Raw genomic sequence first — 20269 nt, 5'->3', positions numbered from 1 at the left:
ACCTTTAATTATTAAGCAGATGGAACCAGGTTGCATCCTTCTTGCAAAAGGATTCTGAAAGCACCATTGTATCACCCACCACACAAATCTCAAAGCACTCCAATTTTCATCATTCATCCATTGGCACAGCTCTCAAAGCGAGCAGCTGATGATCCTCACTATCGAGCGAACGGTACACAGGCCCGTAAAGAAGCGCCCGTAACGGTCGCATGAGTTCGTCCAATATAAGCAGTTTCTCGCCCCGCGAGGACCTCCTGCGTCCCAACTCCGAAGCCCGAGAACGAGGTGAAGAGAAGGCGAGACCCCGCCGCCTCTTTTCTCGCCCTCGCCCTCTACCGGTCGGACCCCAAACCCTCTCTGCGCCGCCGCTTTCCCCCATCCCGAGATGGATGGCTCCCTCACCGACCGACTCCCGGAGGCGGCCGCGCTTCCCGAAGGCTTCGTCGAGAGCTCCGGCGATTCGCCGGCGCCCCGCACCCCAACCACCGGCACCGACTACAAGGTGCCGCTGATCGATCCCGACCGCCCCAACGAGCCGTGGAACGGGTCGCTGCTGCCCCTCGCCGTGGAGATATCCTGGGCCGCCGGCGTCGGAGCGGGGGCCGGGGAGAAGCCCGGAACTTGTCCCGATTTCTTGCCGGAGAGGGACATCCAAGAAGTTAGGGTTTCATCGACCCAACCGAGCGGTGGGCCTCTGGAGGCGTCAAAGAAGGTTCAATCGCCTCAAGATGAGCCTTTCTTGAATTCTGCTCACGATTTGGGTGACAAGGCTTATCAGGGTTCGGGTATGATGTTTAACCTGTAAAGGTTTCCGCAATCAATCTTCTTCTTGAATCAAGAGCCACCGTAACTGCCCTCCTTTCTTGCAAAAGAAATTTGCCGAACTCTCAGGAAAGCCTTATTTTCTCTTGAACAAGCAGTTTAACATAATTTTTGCTCTGTTCTTATGTTTTTCCAAAAAGAAAAAAATCTCTGTTTTTATGGTATTCTTAGAAAGAGAAATATTGAGGACATCAATAAGATTTTTCGAGCGTACATTAGAGTTACAAGAATTTCAAGATAGTAAAATAGTTGTGATTTCTAAAGTTGCCTGACTGAAAGCTTCTATGCCATGATATGGGTTTTTTTCTCGTTTAATTGTCTTTGTAAGTGGTAATGTCTCATAATGGTGTGCCCATACCTCGTTTATTGCTATGGTAAATAAACTAATTTGTCATAGTTGATTGAATCTTTTGTAAGCACGAAATCTTGCTTTGAAGTATCAAGTTATTTATCTCTTTGAAGTCTCAAGTTATTTATCTTTGTCTCAACTAGAGGTGGTTTAATGCTGGAAAGGTCAGAGTTTTTGGGCTTTATGTCTGAACTGATGTAGATTTAATATCTAAAGTAAAGATCTTGATGGTTACATTACTCTGACAAAAAGGATGCAGAAGAAGAAACAAGAACTGGTGAAACCTTTTGATAAGCCACCAAGATGAACTGACAACTCAATATAGAGAAGTAACACCATAAATTTTATAATTCATTAATTCATATATATGAAGGCACTAAAATAGTTCTATACTATAATTTCCAACTCTCAGAACAACCCTGAGCTCCTCACTAAATTCAGCTAAGGTCTGAAACTTGAGGTGTATCCCAAGTCAAGTAGAGACTATTAGTCATTCAAAATTTTTATCAAATTAATGACCTTGTTCTTAAATATTGTCTTTTTCTACTCAGATAGAATTCTTAGTTTAGGCCTCAAAAAAGGTTTCTGAATTTCCATTGACCCTTTGCACTCACCTTTGGTGCTAATATTGAATTACAAAAACAATTGTTAAAGTTCCTAACTTACCTTTTGTTCAAAGGTTTGGTTATTCTTTCTATCAATTGGTTTGACATGTTTGATGGGATCCTACTCAAAAAATACGTCAACTTCAGGTGATTAATACTCCCACTAATAAAAAAGGGTGTCTTGGTGCATGACACTTCTGCAACTACGGGATCTAGAGAGGGTCAGATGTATATAGCCTTACCCTCGCATAGGGAGAGGTTGTTTCTATTTTAGAACCCATAACACCCATGTTGTTAATTTACCCAAGTCACTAATGAAGCAACTTTACCATTGTGCGAAGGCCCGCTCTCTCAATATTCCCACTCATCTTGCAATATTTCAATAATTTATTGTTATGAGAAAGAGCTTCTTTAGTTCATTACTTTTTTTTCCATCTATTTGTTTCTTAATGCAATATCTGATTTTTTTGTGCACGATTTCTTAAATCTGAAAGCTGTTGTCACCCAAGAAAGGCTCGAGTCACTTTGTCGGGAGCTACAATCTCAAAATAAAGTGCTAATGGTACTGTCTTCAAATCTACTTATGTATTTTGGAATTATTATTTTTTATTTCTTTTCCTGTTATGTGTTTATTAAAAAATATTTTAAAATACCGAGAAGCTAAGTTCTGCTCAATTGCATTTGGATAAAGCAGTAAGTATTTGTCCCATGATTATGGGTGTTGTAACATCAACTAAATCTTATTTTCTTTATGTGCAAACTTATGAAATTCAAGTTGGGCTGCATTAAACACATTATAGGTGTTCAATTCAGCATGACAATGACTACCAGTTGTATGATTTAATACAAAGTTTTGTGTACCAATTTTGATACCTGTAGGAGTATCCAACTACTACAATGTTGATATGGTACAATTTTTGGTATTGACACTTGGTACAGAGGGTATACCGTATATCAGTTCCCTACCAATATGGGATGGTACACCTAGTAGACCGGTGTTGTCTGGTGCTCAAAACCATGGATTAGTATGCATAGGTCATATTTGTGGGTGAGATATGTAGGGCATGTAGTTCCTGCACAAGATACCCTGCCTTCTCGCAAGTCTAGGACTTAAGGGCTTGGGAAGCATGACTTAGAGTCATTGATGAATAAGTTTGATAGGAGGCTTGTATTTTGGAGACAAGTATTATTTCTTGGAGGTGAGAATTAAGAGATCCTTTCAAATTGTTCATTATGTTTTGTTCTTATGAGCACTTATAATCTGATGCCTCGTAAGTTGGAAAAATTGCAATTCAAGATTGGTGAAAGTGATAGGAATAGGATAAGGGTTAGTTGGAGGTGCTATTTGTCAAGTAGTATAGGATGTGCAGTTCTGAAAGTTTCTTTGGATTGAAACGGCTAAGGATGACATATTTGGATTTGCTAAGAAAATGGTTGTGGAGATCTAGTGAGAAAATGAGGGCTAAAGAGGGTTTAAGAATTGCATTAAGGTATAAATTTTATGTAGGTAAGATGGAATGGATGCTTGGCATTCCAAATGTGCACATGATACATGGGTAAGATCATAAAAGACACACGCTTCACTCCCTAATTAGAATGAGATGCATGTATGCATGTTTGCATATATTGCGTGCATGCATTATGCATGCATCCTTTTCTTTTTTTTTTGATTCTTCATATTAAATTTTTGGTTGTGGAGCTGAAATACTTTTGGCCATAGTCTGTCGAACCGAGCCGAACCGCTCGGTGCGAAACTAAATCAGTTTGCCTTTAATTTTTGATTCCGGCCTCAAACCGGCCAAAATTGGTACCATACCAGCTAGAACCAGTGCAGAACCGGCCGGTAAGGGTCCGTATCGACCAGAATCGGTGGGAACCGGCATGGATTCATTCAGAATTGGCCGGTTCCGTTCAAACTCGGTGCAACCAACCGGTTCGCACTGAGTTGACCCGATTTTGAACCGGGCCCCTCTTTGAGTGGTATAAAGTTTATATTTGTTATTGGGAAGGCCCAGGTGAAAGCGGCGGAGAGGTTTCCGCCGCTCTCCCTTTCCAAAAACTCAAAATTTTTACCGATTTAGTAGTTTAGAAGAAAGATCCAAGCCTAAATAAGGTGTGCTTCCTCTCTCCTATATCATTCCCACATTTTTTTGGAGGCTTCGAAAAATAGCTCAAAAATTGCAAAATAAAGAAAGATTATGCCAAATTTTTTGATTTGGCCTTGATTTTATTATATGTTGTAAATCTATGGACGATCTACAAGATGACATAAATTTTTTTAATTTTTGGATATAATTTTTAAAAATTAGATATATATATTTAGATTAAAAATGAAAGAATTTTAAAATAAATAATTTTTTTAAAAAAATTATAAATCAGAAACGTATTTAGGGCTATAAAAATTTGGTGTCCGTTCAATCAAGTTTTGATGCGATCATGCGCACAGTGACCTAGGCCTAAATTTGAAAAAAATTTAGAGAAATAAGTAGAGCCTTTGATGCATGCAAAGGGCCTAAATAAATATATATAGCATCCATTATTAGATTATACATGGATCTGAGCTAAAATTAATTTTTTTACATATTACTATTTAAAAATTATTTTTAAATTTAAAAAATAATTAAAAATATATAAATAATTTTAAATATTACGAAAAATTAGTAGTACATATTACATTATTCAGAAGTAATTTTTGAGCTAGAAATCATATTTTTCTGAATTTATGAAATTTAAAAATATTTTTAATTAAAAATATTAAAAAATATATATAAATAAATAATATGAAAAATTAGTATTATGTATTAGATAAATTAGTATATTTTTTGAGGTTAAAAAAAATTATCTTTGTCGTAACGAAATTTTTCTTTTTTCTTTTTTTTATTTTTTTATTTTTAAATTTAAATATATATTTTTAATTTTTAAAAAATTGATATGTTTCAAAAATTAAAAAAAATTATCTCATCATCCGTAGATCTATGGCATATAATAAAATCAAGCTCAAATAAAAAATTTTGGCATGATTTCTCCATATTTTGCAATTTTCGAGCTATTTTTCAAAGCCCCGCCACCAAAAATGAGGGAATGAGATAGGAGAAATGGCAATATGTGAAACTATTTTCAAAAACAAGCCTCCAAAACTATCATGATGACCTAGGAGAGCAGTTTGCAACTTTGATAGCATGTTTCTTTAGTAAGTATTTGAATGTTGCCGGAATGCAACAAATCCCCTGGAGGGGCTTGTGGCTTAAATTGTACACTTACAATAGGCCATAGGCTCATATGGAATGAGTGTGTCATGCGTGAGTTTGCGGCATATGTGCATCTGCACTGCAATCTTATGAAACCATATATCATGCAGTTCTAACATTCAGTTTCAAGTTCAAAATATGATTCTTTAGTATCCTGCGAATTTTCTTTGTAGGTCTAAAGGTTCCATTTCAACCTATGTTTACCCCTGTTGTGATATTGATTATAAATCTGAGTATGTTGAGCTGTATATTTAACATGTGTGTTTGCAGGACGAGTGCCAGAGAGTATCAACAGAGGGACAGAATGTGAGATCAGATCTGTCTGTGACTTTTAAGGATACAATTAAGGTATACATTAGTTCAAACTTCAAAGGGTTATAATCTATGCTTGTTCTTGTTATGGTTAGTTTTCCATTATATTGTCTGAAATAGCAGTGCACAATCAAGTGATTCAAGTCTTTGCAAATACAATTTTTGCTGTAGTAATTTTAGGCAAGTAAGATAGATATTATTAACTTACAGTTAGTACCAGCAAAAGAAACAAAGGTAGTCTATGTTATGCTTTATTGTGGCTATACAGCTTTTCTTGTCATCTATTAAAGTAATGTATTAATCAAATAAAACAACCACTTTACAACAATTGGCACAAATGCAGAGGGGAAGGGAGAAATGAGGAAATCATATTTTAGAAGGCAGCAGAGAGGAGAAAATGAGGGATAAGAATATGCATTAACTTCCAGAAACAATATGGATTCATTTCTTTGTAATACGTTCCCAGGACCTCTGAAACAGAAAAGTTTCTTCCCCTACTTAACTCCATTTTTATTTTCTGCAGCAGTCCTGTGGATCTGGCCCCTCCAGACATGACCGTTCCTCTTGTTCAAGGATCCAGCATTGTTGCTTGTGGCCATTTATCTTTGTTGAAGGAGATTGCTAGCCCTCAAGCATCTCTCCTCAATACTTATTTCTGGAAAGTTTCCCAAACAGGAATCTATCTAAAGGAAGTCCAAGTTTATCGTGGAATTGTACATATTTTGAACAAAAAGGTATATTTGGACTACTTTTCAAGCAGTAGACAGCAGCTAGGCCCATCCATAGAAGATCCATGTGAAGTCAGGATCTTATAAACAAAACTAGCTAGGTAAAAGCAAGGGATATAGGGAAAATGTAAGGCAACTTTGATGCTTCTGTCATTCAACTTATTCTATCTACAGGCATGATTGTGGCTTAAATGTGAATTTTCCATGTTCTTACTGTTCCCAAAACTTTTATCAACACTTTGTTTCAACTAGAAAAATATGTTAAAAGTGAAACTACAAGAAGGGCTCATGACAAAATTTTTGGAGATCACCAAAATATAGACAGCTGAGCCCTGATTGTCAACAGAAGGTTGGAATGTAATTATAAGAAGGTAAATTGAAGAAGATGGAGAACAACTAATAGACTGTTTACAGTTAGATGAAGGAATCTGTCAATACTTCTTTTGCTGTAATTGTTTTATGGATATTTTGGAGCTTGGAAATCAGGAACATGAACTTGATCAAGAAAGTGTGGGGAATGAAAGAACGTTAATTATTTGTTCATAGTTCAGGACAGCATAAGAAATGGAAGTTAAGCCTACAAATGAGTGATATCTGGGAACATGTTAAACAACATTTGATGTGTATTTGATGTGGTGGTGTTTGTATACAACAATCCCTGCTCTTAAGATTCAACAATGAATTGTTGGATCTCTAGGGACTAAGTGGGCAATTGATAAATGCTTGGTATTTCATGGAAGACCAGAGTCCAGAACTGAAGTTTTTTTATGAAGAGGGTTGCTATTAGAGGATGATTCCACATATGATGTGCATCTTGTTGAGGGAGCATCACAAAAGAAAATCTTTTGAAGAGATCCTTGGAAACAATCTTTATTTGACGCATTATTAGGTTACTTATAAGGGGCCGCAGATGATTTATAATATACAAGATTTAGATGTGAGGAAGAAGTGGCCTTGTCATAAAACTTGGGTGAGATATATTTAGATCAGTATGGAAGAGCTATTTTGTGGGTTCTTGTTATGTGCCATTTCTATTCTTCTTTCTTTTTTTCTGATAGGTAAAACCTCTCTATTGAAGCAGAAATAAACAGTACAGAGCCAACTGCCAGTCAGCTGGACAGGGTGATATTGTTCTTGTGTGCAAGGAAAGATTACGTAAACAATCACTTGCTCAGTGATGTCCAAACACCTAGCCCTTTAGCCATACAAATGAATATGATTCCATTTTAATAATTTCCATTACTACTTTTTTCTTTTAATCCTGCTACAATGGATAAAATTCATTTGAAATTAATGATAAAGAAAATACATAATTCTAAAAAGCTTCCCAATGTAAATATACCAGGGTAACAAGGAGGAACCAGAGTCATCTAACAAAGAGTTATATTTAAATTCTGTTGAGATTCTGTTCATTATATTACACTAACTTTTGCAAGCTACATTTTTCTGCTTTCCTAATGCTGTATGGAAATCTGTGTTTTCAGTTTTATCATTTACTGTCCTAGGCAAAATCAGGATTACTCAGGAACAAGCATTCTTAAATTTCGGTAGTTGTCTAACGGCATTATTCTTGGTTGCATAATTTTTTTGTCAATTTAATACCTAAGTAACCACACTAGCATATGCATCATTTTCTTATTGGCAATTTCAGTACGTCTCTCTTTTCCTTTTCATGGTGTAATGCTTGTGTTTCTGTTATGTTCTAATTCATTATTAATGGTCCTTTCAATGTTGTGATTCTAGGATGTAAGCAGTAAGCTAGAACAGCAGAAAGATGAATGTCTTTATCAACTAAGGGAGAATGAGATGTAAGACTTCAATGAGGAATTGAAAGTTTTATTGTTTTTCTTAGAATGCCTACATTAACAAAGATGTTGTTGCATGTTGAGACCTACACACTGGACTGTCTTTGCTTGAATGCATGGTGAATATTCTTTCATTTTTTTTGGGGTCAAGCATGAATTCTACTTTCAAGTCTTTTTCATGATAAATTCAGTGAGTTTGTTCTACCCTCTATTATCATGGATTACTATTTGGAATGATGAAGAACCCATAATAACAATTCTTTTAAAAACATCAATTAATTATTTTCTGTATTAACAAGTTATTTGAGGTTATCTAGTAAATTATGGAAATTATCAAAACATCTGTTGGGCATAAGGTGGCCGTCAACCTTGGAGATTCACTTTTATTAACTATGAGTCTGGAACTTAAAACCGAGGACTTGGTCAGTATGTGGACCCAAAGGGATGAGCCAGTGGGCAATCACTTGGATTAATCAAGTCCATTATTTGGGAGTAATTGGGCTTTCCTATCTGCTTGTTTTTTTTAATGTCAAGGATTCAGGGCATATGTTAGAGAGCAGTTTGTTCCTTAAGTTGTCTTTGGACCAGAAATTTAAAAGCAAACATATATCTAAGATGTAAGTAGTCAGTTTTTATTGTAAATGATAAAAGAGAATTCTGATCCGTAGTCAGTTATACCACTAGAAGGTTCGACTATGAAGCTGAAGTACAGCTGTCTGATTGAGGATGCAACCTGTGGTATGATCTGCAGTTGGTCACAAACTATTCCCTTTACTTCACCCTTTTTATTTGGAAGCTTATTTGGGAACTAAGAAGAGCAGACAAGGACTGATTTGAAAATCTAATTGTATTAAAAACTAGAATCTGCACCAGTAAATCTATCTGGTTACGGTAATTCAAAACATAAATGCAGTTGATTAGTCACAAAAGCAGCGAAGGTGAGGATCACCAATCTACTGTCAAACTGTGGTAACAAGTGAGACTCAATTAGTGGAAAAGGTACATTACTATTCAATCCAAGGCCTCACTAGTGAAAACCAGAAAAATTCATGACTGCCAGCAACATAGCATCTACCTTACTAGATTATCCTTTGCTTGATTAGGTTCCAACCAATGGGCTACCCACAAATGAAATCATTATTGTAAAACTATGATCTCAGCACCTTCTACTTAGCAGGCTTGGGGTACTGACTCAAGGCTGTTGGTATTATGCATATTTCAATAACTCTTACATGTAGCTGTAACTAGTAAATTAGTTTATTTTTCCCCCTTAGACTAAGTTGCACGTGTAGACTGAGCATGCTAGCTTAAGACCAGGCCAGATGGAATATAAGGTCATATGAAGTCTCCAAGCATATCTGTGCGTGCTTGAGAGTGTTCTTGAATTATAATTTTTAAACAGTTAGTGCATGGACATTTTAATATTAAACATGTTTCACTGCATTCAAAAGAATTCATTATTATGACTCGTTGTGTGGGTCCTCCTTAGAGTCTTTAACCTGGAATGTGGTTTAAGGTAACATTTGGATCAGTGTTTGCTGAAATCAACTGGTTCCAGTAGTTCAGTTGAAATTGGCCAAGACTCACGAGTCATGACTTACACTAGGTTTACTAATTATTTTGGTACGTATTGTCATCCAGTGACCATTTCTTTATTTCTTTAGTTATCGCTGGCTAAATTATTTTTATCTTTAGCTGTTTTTTTATTGTGTTAAAAGAAGAGATGCTATCTCATGAATGACAAATCTAACCTCTGAAGTATTTTATTAAGATTATACATTTTTTGGCATTTGTTATGAAAATCGGAAGCACATGAGATTTTTCGTTCTAAGAAGTTCAAGAGATCAGCAGCTTTTCCATGATGTAAGATACTTATTTTTGGGTCTTCAAGTGGTTTTTCAAGGGTAAATGGGAGAAAATGAGATTGTGCAGTAGATAAACTCCCATGAATATTAGATTCACAAGGCTTAAGTTTGGTTTGCTAGAACTTAGCTTAAATCTTATATGCATTTCGGTGAGATAGTACTCAATTGTAGTCTTCACTTCATACTTCATTGGTCATAGATTATCTGTTGGCGTTAGATACTTGATATGATGATACATTTGTTTATGTCGTTGGCTTGTTCTTGTTTTTCCTTATGTTTCCTGATATTTTTATAATACATTTGGCCCAAATTTGAAACTGCAGAAACCAAATTTCAACTGGACCAACTCAGACCTAAACAATGTTTTCTAACCTTGATCTGAAATGGTTCCTGATCCTCTCCCGTGCTGTTCTTATCTGCTAACATCATCATCACATTGCCAACATTTAGACAACATGACAGGTTGACGCCTGGACAATTTGAATAAAAAATGAGCACTAGCATCATCAAATTAGTTATAAATTGAACTCATCTGCAACTGCCCCTCTTTTGTTGCATTAATGATTGATTGAGACTCCGTATTTGGTCAAACCTAATGATTCTAGACTTCCTTCTCCATATTTAGTCTTCAAGTGGTTTTTCAAGGGTAAATAGGAGAAGATGAGATCGTGCAGTCGATAAACTCCCATGAATATTAGATTCACAAGGCTTAAGTTTGGTTTGCTAGAACTTAGCTTAAATCTTATATGCACTTCGGTGAGATATTACTTAATTGTAGTCTTCAATTCATACTTCATATGTCATAGATTATCTGTTGGCGTTAGATACTTGATATAATGATACATTTGTATATGTCCTTGGCTTGTTCTTGTTTTTCTTTATGTTTCCTGATATTTTCATAATACATTTGGCCCAAATTTGAAACTGCAGAAACCAAATTTCAACTGGCCCAACTCAATCCTAAGCAATGTTTTCCAACCTTGATCTGAAATGGTTCCTGATCTTCTCTCCTGTGCTATTCTTATCTGCTAACATCATCATAACATTGCCAACATTTAGACAACATGACAGGTTGACGCCTGGACAATTTGAATCAAAAGACCACTAGCATCATCAAATTAGTTATATAAATTGAACTCATCTGCAACTACCCCTCTTTTGTTGCATTAATGATTGATTGAGACTCCATATTTGGTCAAATCTATTGATTCTAGACTTGCTTCTCCAGTTTACGCAGGTGTTGAAGATCTTGTACATTTTCAAGGGATACTGACGATCAAAAATGACTATCGAACTACTCTTCATTCATTAGAAGATTTTTTTTCCTTGATAAGAGGTCTAGATGATAAATTCCTTGCTTCCATCGTCTACCATCAGTCATCAATAGTAGCAATCTAATAAGATTATGACCATAATAGAGAATATATTGAGTGGATGGCCTACCAATGTTGCTGATGTTCTGGTGGAAGACATGATTCTTAAAATCCATCATCTAATTAGAGTGCTAACTGCTAAGGACTATGACAGTATAACTGATGGAGTACTCAATAATGGGAATATGTTATGAACATATGCCAACGTGGTTTTTTCATTGTAAAATTTTTACAAATTTCTCAATGAATTTATACAAATCTTCTTTCTTTTATTTAAGTTAAACTGATAATGTAAATGGACCGCTTTATGATTAATAAAGTGCTTCTAAGTGGAAACTTTAGCTCGGTATTGAATCAGTCAAAAACTTATAAGCGTCTGTTTAGTATTGTTGTTGATTTTGTGTTTTTGTTTCTTTACCAATTAGTGAAATACCACAAACAGATTGATGTCAAAGATAGCATTTGCACAAAACTTATGACATTCCTTGCTTTTGTTTTCACTCTTTTTTGAAAACAATAAATCTTTGCTACCAAAATATCTAGAGGTTTTACAAATAATTTAGAAAAGGGTTTCATCATACTTGTGTTCACTGTAGTCCATTTCTCCTTCTGGTCTTTGGAAAACCAGAACACAAAAGCAATACCCATCGGGCCCTAAGAAACTATATCATTTTTGTAAAACAGGGATTTAATCACGGCTTCGGCTGCTGCTCCCCTTCCCTAGACCAACTGACCGCTCTCGTGTCTGTCTTGCCGGGATGGCATACTCCATAATGGACGGAAAGTCTTCCAGCCTGAAGAAGATGGAAGGTTGATCTGGGAGCGAGATCTGGGTTCTATGCGCCCAAGGCAGGCTATTTTTGTTAAAAGCATTTTTGTTGAGATGAGAAAGAAAACACCATAAAACTATGTAATAACAAATTTACCAACTCAATGACAGTCAAGGTTGTATGATGTTTGAATCTTCCTCATCAATATATGGTCACTCAATGATTTTATTCCCTAATTCTCTTAAGATCGTATCTGTCTTCATAAAAATTCTGGTTGTTGACTTTTGTCATGTTGATTAGTTACTAAACCTAATCTAAATAGTTTTAGATTTCGAAGTTGATTTAATTCTTTGATTTTAAGAGGGTTATAAATAGGGTGCTTCACCCCATCTCTCTTGTTTAATAATGTGAATTGGTCGAAAAAACACAAAGGTGAGATTGTTACTAAATTTTCTTGTTTCATCTCAGACACTATTAAACTTTTTTACCAGATGATCTGTCATCTCTTTCAATGCCCGTCCACATCATGTTTCTCCATCATTCCTCCAAGCAAGAGTAAATTCCAGTTTGGTTTTTTGTAGTTATCTCCTAGTACATTAATTTAAGTGAGTTTTTTTATTAGGCTAAGAAACCAGTTAGAGCATCTTGCTGACCAGTATGCACTTGCTGAACAACAATTTGCCCAAGAGGTATCCTCCACTATGCCAAACTAGTATCACCCCAATTTTATCATTATACTTTCCCTCCAAGGTTTAAATTCTGCATTAGTTTTACTGCCTTTGGAATTGTTTGACTAACTACCAGCTCCAAAATATGAACATGTAGATGAAGCAGAAAATTGTGGAACTTGAGCTTGCTGATCAGAAAATTCAACGACAAGAAAGGTTAATGCAGGATCAAACCCAGATGCAGTTATATGTTGAACAGGTTGAAGAAATATTGGCCACTGAGAAGAATCTGCATTTACAGCTAGCAGACGATGGAGATAAATTTCAGCAACTCCAAGTATTTGTTAATTCTATATGCTTCTGATAATTTGAAATTGTATGAATAAATTCACTATTCCTATGCTGCCAGTTATTTAAAAATTTTGATATTATTCCTGTATTGCAGCTCTGCATAAATTTCTGATTCATGAAGCTAGCACTAGAGCATCTTTTGAAACAAATGTGATTTAGATGCTTATGTAGCGTGACTATGATGACTCATGTGATGATGATTTAATGCATGAGAAGTATGATGTGTTGTACCTGTGTAGTCTTGCATGACATGTTACCATGTTGAAAGTTGCTATTCATTGACAAAGAATGATACACAGCTACTATATGCATACTCTAGATATTCACATATTACTCTAGGAAAAAGTAATTCCAATATTTGGATAGTTTATAATAACTGATAAGTCATGTTTTTCACCTTAAGTTTCTTTCTTATTGGCACATGAAAGACTTTGAACTTTCTGAGATATGAATTGCTTTTTTCTGCTATACATAACTGGTAATGGACGCTAGACTATATTCATAGTTTTAGAACAGAAGATGACTTTTTTTTTGGAGAATGAAAAAATGATAATTTATTAAAATATTTCACAGAAAAGAACAATCTACAAAATCTAGGCCTGATGTACACTGGTACACTCCCTTCACCTGTGTGCTCAAAGTATGGAGATTGGCAACCATGCCAATTGACTTTTAGCACAATATGCAATTTTGAAGTAAATGATACTTTGGACCATGTTTTAAAATACCAATACCAGTACTTGTTTCAATACCTTGCTAGTATGGTATGGACTGGTTGATATGATACCAACACACAATATGCTCATGGTGCTGGGACAACAAAATATAGGTGAAAACCATGTGTCAATATGGTACGGGTATTATTGAGACTGCTGGAACAGAGCAGTATGCACCAGGATCCAGAACCTTTCTTTAGACCTTAGATCTGATACTGTGGTGCATGTAGTAATTATATATGAAGTTGAAGTATAATCGTTGGGTAAAATTATTTTTCTATTTTATTTCACAGTGTATTAAATGATAATTCAAAAAGGTAAAACGAAGATACGAGTTTATAGATTCATAAGTAAACTGATGCTGTAGACTTTTATGACCTTGGATTTAAGGTTAGTAATGTTCTGCCAGACTTTTAGAAGCTTTTGCAACCAGCTTTCAACTTTTGCAACCACCTCTCAAGTTTAATACTAGTTTATCATAAACTTAGAACTGCAAATATTACAAGTTCATCTTATTATCTATACTAGGCAGATAGTCTGCTTTCTTTTTGTCTTTAATACATATATTTTTTAAATAGCCTACAAAGATATTGAGTTCAAGCTTTATCTCTTCAGGACGCATTGTTGAAAAGTAATGAACTTTTCGATTCATTTAAGCAGGAGATGGAAAAGGTATGTATACTTTAATTTACGAATTTAGTGCTGGCAAGAGTTCTTACCCAATACCTTGTATTAGGACATTAATTTTACTTTGAGCTGTTTATGTTAACATATTTTTCTGTCATTTAAATTTTGATCAGATGGCAAGATCAGTAAAGGAACTTAAGAAGGAAAATGAGTTCTTAAAGAGCAGATGTGAGAAGTCAGATATCACGCTTGTAAAGCTTGTTGATGAGGTAGGCTGAACAATCATTAAAATCTGTTGATAGAAGCAAGAAATTGGAATGTTGTTTAAATGAGGATATTTTAATGAGCTTTAAAAAATACTTATTCACTATACCTGTTTTCTTTATTTGTAATGTGTATTTGGTTCTTTTTATCTCTGCAAGACCATCGTATTTGGAAATTTCTAATGTTTTTGCCATCTTTTCTCATAGTCCATCATGTCAAAATTATGCCCCTAGATCAGTGCCGGCTCGAGCCTTAGGCGATCGAGGCGGTCCCCTAAGGCCCCCGGCCCAGGGAAGGCCCCCACCCACGGCCTTCCCTCGGGTCGTCGTTTTCCGATGTGAAGGTGGAGCTGCAGCAGCTGGTGCTCGCCATCCTCGACGACCCGATCGTCAGCCGGGTCTTCGACGAGGCCGGGTTCCGGAGCTGCGACATCAAGCTCGCCGTCCTGCGCCCCCCGCTGCCCATCCTCCGGCTATAAGTAAAAGATTTTAGAAGTAAAGTACATCGGTCTCCCTTCCACCATCCTCAAAGATCCGTGGGACGATCAAGTCCTCTTGGAACCGGGAGGTGCTGCTGCTATACAAACACTCCCCCCCCCCCCTCGTCTTCCTTCCACCATCCTCAAAGATCCTTGCGACAGTTGATGCACGCCTGAAGCCACTCTTATCTTTCATCCCTTCTCTTTTTTGGTTTTGGTCTTGGTTTTCCTTCCCTCACATTGGAGATGGACTTCTTGGAGGGTGGAGATTCTTTTAATTTTCTCCTCTCGGTTTCTTCTCCCCTCTTGGGTGGTAGAGAGAGAAAAGGAGCGAGAGGGGGTTGAATGGCTGCTGTGCTGTGATGTTGCAGTTGCTGCTTGGGTACTCACTTGAAGGGGAGATGGTGGGATGGGACTTTTATTTATTAGATGGAGTGAATTTTCCATAATGCCCCTACTTTCTCTAATAGAGAGGTTCAATTCTTTTCTTTACCTTGACCATGAAGTGCCATGGGATGACCCTTTCCTATTCGGCTCTTGCTTGACATGGTAAACACTATTGCCAAGCATTATCTCAGTTATTTAATCAGTTTCATGACCCTTCTTGTAGAGTAATTACTTTTATGTGCTTTCATTTAAAAATTATATTAAATTGAAAAAGCTTTTTGCCTATCTTTGTTAGATTCATGTATCTTTGTTGAAATAGTGTACTTGATAGCTATCTATTCCTATATTTTTTTTAAGTATTTTATATTTATTAAATTTTTTATTATTAAAAAAAAGAGGCCTTATTCATTGGATTCGCCTTAGGCCCCCAAATGTATTGGGCCGCCCCTGCCCTAGATATAACATATAGTTTTTTATTTCGTTGAGGATAATCTGGAAAATAAGAGGTCTTAAATCTCCTGGTGAACATTTGAGATATTGGCAGGTTACGATAACATTGTTTTAGAATGATGCTAATGACAAACTTCGATAGCCATACTTGTGAAGGCCCTCATTATACCATAATCATATTATAGATCCCAACTCCTGTGATTGATCTCCTTATAAGGCACATGTAATTTGTTGTTTGTTTTTCATAAAATGGCAACTGGTTTTCCACCAAAAGAATTTTGTTCTGATGTTTTTTTGAACCATTCTGGCATGATGTCTGTTATATGCTTATTGACACTATTGATGTCCTAATTGATGTTGAAATTCAGATCCAATGGAAAAAAATCATGCGCATATCTTAAGACCTCAAGACCTTATGGTGTAAGGCTGCATTTGTTCTCATATACATGATCATAATTTTCTAAACCATCCTTGGAGAATGACTCTTTTATCTACTTGAAAAAAAGGTGAGGTAGGGCCCTCCAAGCATTTTAATTTGTGAAATGGCCACCTTATGTCCATAGAGTTCAGGAGCCTAAGCTGTAACTGGATTTATTTGACTGCAAGAAAGAACTGATGCTGCAAAAAGGATATTAGACAACATAGAGAGCATTCGTATTGTGTATTACTGGATCCTGAAAAAACAAAAAGTAATTCTTTTTGGAGTTTTACTTTCATTGAAGATTGATGGTTGCATTGGAACAGGCACATCTAATCAAATAACTCAATAACTGATATATTTTTAGCTGAGGTAAGATTGATCCTGGGAAAATATGGTAGCCATTTTAAATGCTTATGAAAACAGTGGATTGGATTCTTCAAGAAGCTAATGTTTGAGATTGGTGGAAGGGGAACTTCAAAATGGGTGTGCCAACAAAGTAGAATTTTGTTGGTACTCTGAGATATTCACAGTTGCAACTGACACATACAACATAGCGACATTGCCAGATCTCGTCTTTAAAATTTGGGTGTTTGCATCTACGAATGTGCAACGGGGCTCCAATTTGAAGAATTTCGGCATATCAATTCATCATAGACATTCAATCTAAACATCCATAACCTTTTAATATCCTACTGCCTTATAACACAGATCTTATAGTATGATAAGGATGAACAGGTGAGAGATTATTCCTGCTTGTTCAGCTATCTTGCTGTGTCTAGGTTAGGGTTAAATGTGTTGCTTAATGAAAGTAATATTTTCATACACTTGGCTGATGGCATTATTCACCTTGCAACCAACCTTAGGAATAAAGAAATTGAGGACCATTCTTTTGCTAGGTTCATGGGTATACACAATAACCCTCTTTTTGATGGGGATGATGCTACCTAAATATTTTCTTGAGTATCTTTTAACCTGTAAAAGGAGCATGAGTAACTGCTTGTGATTTTAGGGCAAAAAACAGCTTGTAGAAGTAACACTTTGGAATGAAACAAAGAATGTTGCACATTCATTTATTTGCAGCTTACCTTCATCATAATAGTCAATAGTGTAGTATACTTACTTTTCTATCTTGACAGTCAATAGTGTAGCATACTTAATTTTTCTATCTTGAATGAAAGCGCGAAGACATGAAGAAGCAGCTGGAGAAAGCAAAGAGTCAGAAGGAAAAGCTTGAATCTTTGTGCCGATCGCTGCAGGCAGAAAGAAAATAGAACCTAGTAGGGGGTGATAACAGTGATCCAGTTACTATGCAAGTCAGATCGGAATCAGCGGGAAAGACTCCTAAAGCCAACAGAATTTGGCAGTTTACATATGCAAAATTTTGCCTGAGATTTCATAAGATGCTGTTTTGCAGGTAGGCTGAGGGAATGTGATTCTTTCTTTCAACATTTTCCATGTATCATCAGAATAAATGTTACTAATCATGTTGGAAAGCAATTATTCATGGGGAAGGCAATATTACCTTTTTAAATATATAAATGTGAAGATTTTACCAACATAGCTTCATTGTGCTCTGAAGTCCTGTCGGGAATCTCATGCACACTTATTTGATAAGGGTGAGTTTGGATTTGGTTGCCTGGATGCTTGTCAGGGCATGAGAATTGATTTGTGAATGCTTTTGAACTTTTCGTCGGATTACCATGATCAGAAATTTGCTGTTAAACCTTGTAGCTGATCTCATGTATGAGCTTTACTTCTATATCCCACTGTCCAATTCAGAAAGTCCGCCATATTTCTGTTCATCCTCTCCAATTCAGAAAGCCTGCCACCTTTTTAGGTAAATGTGAATCTATCAATTGAAGGAGCATAACTTGACCACTGGAATTATTTCTTCTTTGCTATCTGAAATTCTTTTGAATGTAAAAGATGGATTGCCAGTGGAAAAATGGAAAGGCTAGGAACTTTTGATCCCACATGATGTCTCAATTCTCTGCTTCATGCGGGAGGTCACGGGTATCGGAACGTTACAGGATGCATATGATGTGAAGTAGCTTGTGTGGAATCACACGAGGATGGAGAAGAAAAATGGAATTATTGCTTTATTTATGCTCAGCCCATGTGTTTTATGGCCACCATTATTCTGAGGACTGAAAGGGGAAAAAGAATGAAAAAAATCCAAGATTGATAACCATAGCTGATTCTATTTGAAGGGTACCTTCAAAGAATTATTGTTAAAAGAATTGTTTACCAGAAGAGTTCAGTTATGGCCTATGGGTCAGAATGAGCAAACTTGGCAAGCTAAAAGCATAAGCAACCAAGTGCCAGAAATGATTGTGGTAATCAAACATCTGTTCCAAAAGCGTAAGCAATGAACACACTACTGTAGGGAATGGAGATTGTATGGACCTTCTTAGTCAGATCTCATCAAAGATAAGGAGATTGCATCAGCACCACAGACAGGCTCACAGGGAAGCCAATGAAATAGATTCTTAAAGTTCTTCCAGATGCTCCAGTTTGAACCTGAGCACTGGCAGCAACCTGATACCAAAGCAAAAGAAGTTTTTCTCAGAATCTAATGCACATAAATGGGAAACCTGCAGATCAAACACTTTGTAAAACCATTCACGATCCTTAAAAGAACGATAAGCAAGTACTTGGGACAAGTCTCAATGAATACCTTGGAGCTGCGAGGAGGGATAGAAGCAAACCTGAAATTCGGTCCTTGATTCCACCATCTAGGTTGCCTCCGCAGACAGATGATGCCGCTGTCTGCCCGAAACCGAGTGGCTTCTCGACGGCAGCGGCATCGAGATCCTGCGAAGGAAACCTTATGGTGACGACTCATTTCTCCCTTCGGGCGAGATGCTAAAGGCAACGTTTCTGAAGCCTCTGACTCGCAGTTTATATATATATATATATATATATATATATGTATTTTTTTTTTCCGAAGGATAGGAATCTCTTGGTACGTACCACCAACGTTACAGAATACAGATGGAAGCAATGCCTTGTGGTCCGGACGGCAAACACCATACCTTCGTGCTCTGTGTTTTCGCTTTCAGCAATTATTTTTATTGCAGTGTGACGACATCCTGAGATAATGGCCCTTATGTCAGCTAAAACTCTGATATTAGCATTAGCATCAAACAGCGCTAATGTAGATGGCTTGGCTTAGCTTAATGCCGCCCGTCTCAAAGACAGAACGGCCGATGCTCCCATAGTCCAAGGAGGAAACTCCAATGACTATAATTCCATGCGACTTTAAGTCTCTTTTCTTTGTTTTTGCCTCTTGTCACTCGGTGGGAGCGATGTTGCCGGGCATTTGTTTGTTTGTTTCCCGGGATTCCGGGACGTTAGATCACGCGAGAAAACTGAGGTCTGCATATATTTGCTAGCTGCTAAAGCTAGTGAGGGATAATAAATTCAGGTTAGTACTCGAAGACTACATGCAGGGTGGCTTCTTTTGGTGGATTCCTGCGGCCCCTCAAATCTTGTCAAGTGACATGGCCTGATGGCCTGCATTGTTGGCCAACAGGTTCTTGATACGTGAGCACAGGTGATGGCGTCTGCCGTTGAATTTGTTATCATGTACTTTGATCTTTTGAATTTCTTTGTCATGCTGCCCGTGGCAATTAATCCGTGATTCAATTTGACTGACTAATTCAGACCCGGTCCGAGTTATTTTGAAGGATCTATGAAAATCTGAATTTACTAAATTTAGATCCGATCCGATCTGACTCGACCTATTTAAAATTTAGATAATTTTAGATTTTCAATCTTATGACTCAAGCCGAATCTATAAAATTATTTGGATCTGCGGGCTGCAAACATAAGTTCTGAAACTATGGATGGATTGATCCGAATCGGATTCCGATCCGGATTTGAACTGGACACAAATTTTTTGGATTAGGTCCGCATTATACATAGACTCAATCCGACCCAAATGATCCATTGGATCAAAAATTGCGACGGTATACCTGACCCGACTCGATTCGGGTCTAGGTCCAAAATTAGGATCCGAACCAAAAAT

At 36.8% G+C, this 20269-nt stretch overlaps 1 protein-coding gene across 2 annotated transcripts; it reads left to right on the top strand.

Annotated features, from left to right (window-relative positions):
- The first annotated feature begins 236 nt into the window (after positions 1–236).
- Positions 237–17799, top strand: LOC113463458 (alpha-taxilin-like). 2 transcript variants are annotated; one of them, XM_039132431.1, is made up of 9 exons: positions 237–785; positions 2271–2338; positions 5295–5372; positions 7808–7872; positions 12500–12566; positions 12703–12882; positions 14228–14284; positions 14413–14508; positions 17425–17799. In XM_039132431.1, exons 1-9 carry the CDS (start codon positions 386–388, stop codon positions 17428–17430), a joined length of 1017 nt encoding a protein of 338 aa, XP_038988359.1. In that variant the 5' UTR covers positions 237–385; the 3' UTR covers positions 17431–17799. The 2 variants fall into 2 exon arrangements, with proteins under 2 accessions (XP_038988359.1, XP_038988358.1); XM_039132430.1 differs by having other exon boundaries at positions 240–785; positions 17418–17799.
- Positions 17800–20269: the final 2470 nt, after the last annotated feature.

Source organism: Phoenix dactylifera, chromosome 12, assembly GCF_009389715.1.
Source record: "Phoenix dactylifera cultivar Barhee BC4 chromosome 12, palm_55x_up_171113_PBpolish2nd_filt_p, whole genome shotgun sequence".
NCBI lineage: Eukaryota > Viridiplantae > Streptophyta > Magnoliopsida > Arecales > Arecaceae > Phoenix > Phoenix dactylifera.
The sequence above is the reverse complement of the archived record's forward strand: the minus strand, read 5'-3'. Positions and strand labels throughout refer to the sequence as shown.

Coding starts and splice junctions, on each gene's coding strand:
- LOC113463458 (XM_039132430.1), top strand. CDS start 386: ATGGATGGCTCCCTCACCGACCGACTCCCGGAGGCGGCCGCGCTTCCC. Junction 7,873..12,499: donor CAACTAAGGGAGAATGAGAT/GTAAGACTTCAA, acceptor TTTTTTTATTAG/GCTAAGAAACCAGTTAGAGC. Junction 12,567..12,702: donor AACAACAATTTGCCCAAGAG/GTATCCTCCACT, acceptor ATGAACATGTAG/ATGAAGCAGAAAATTGTGGA.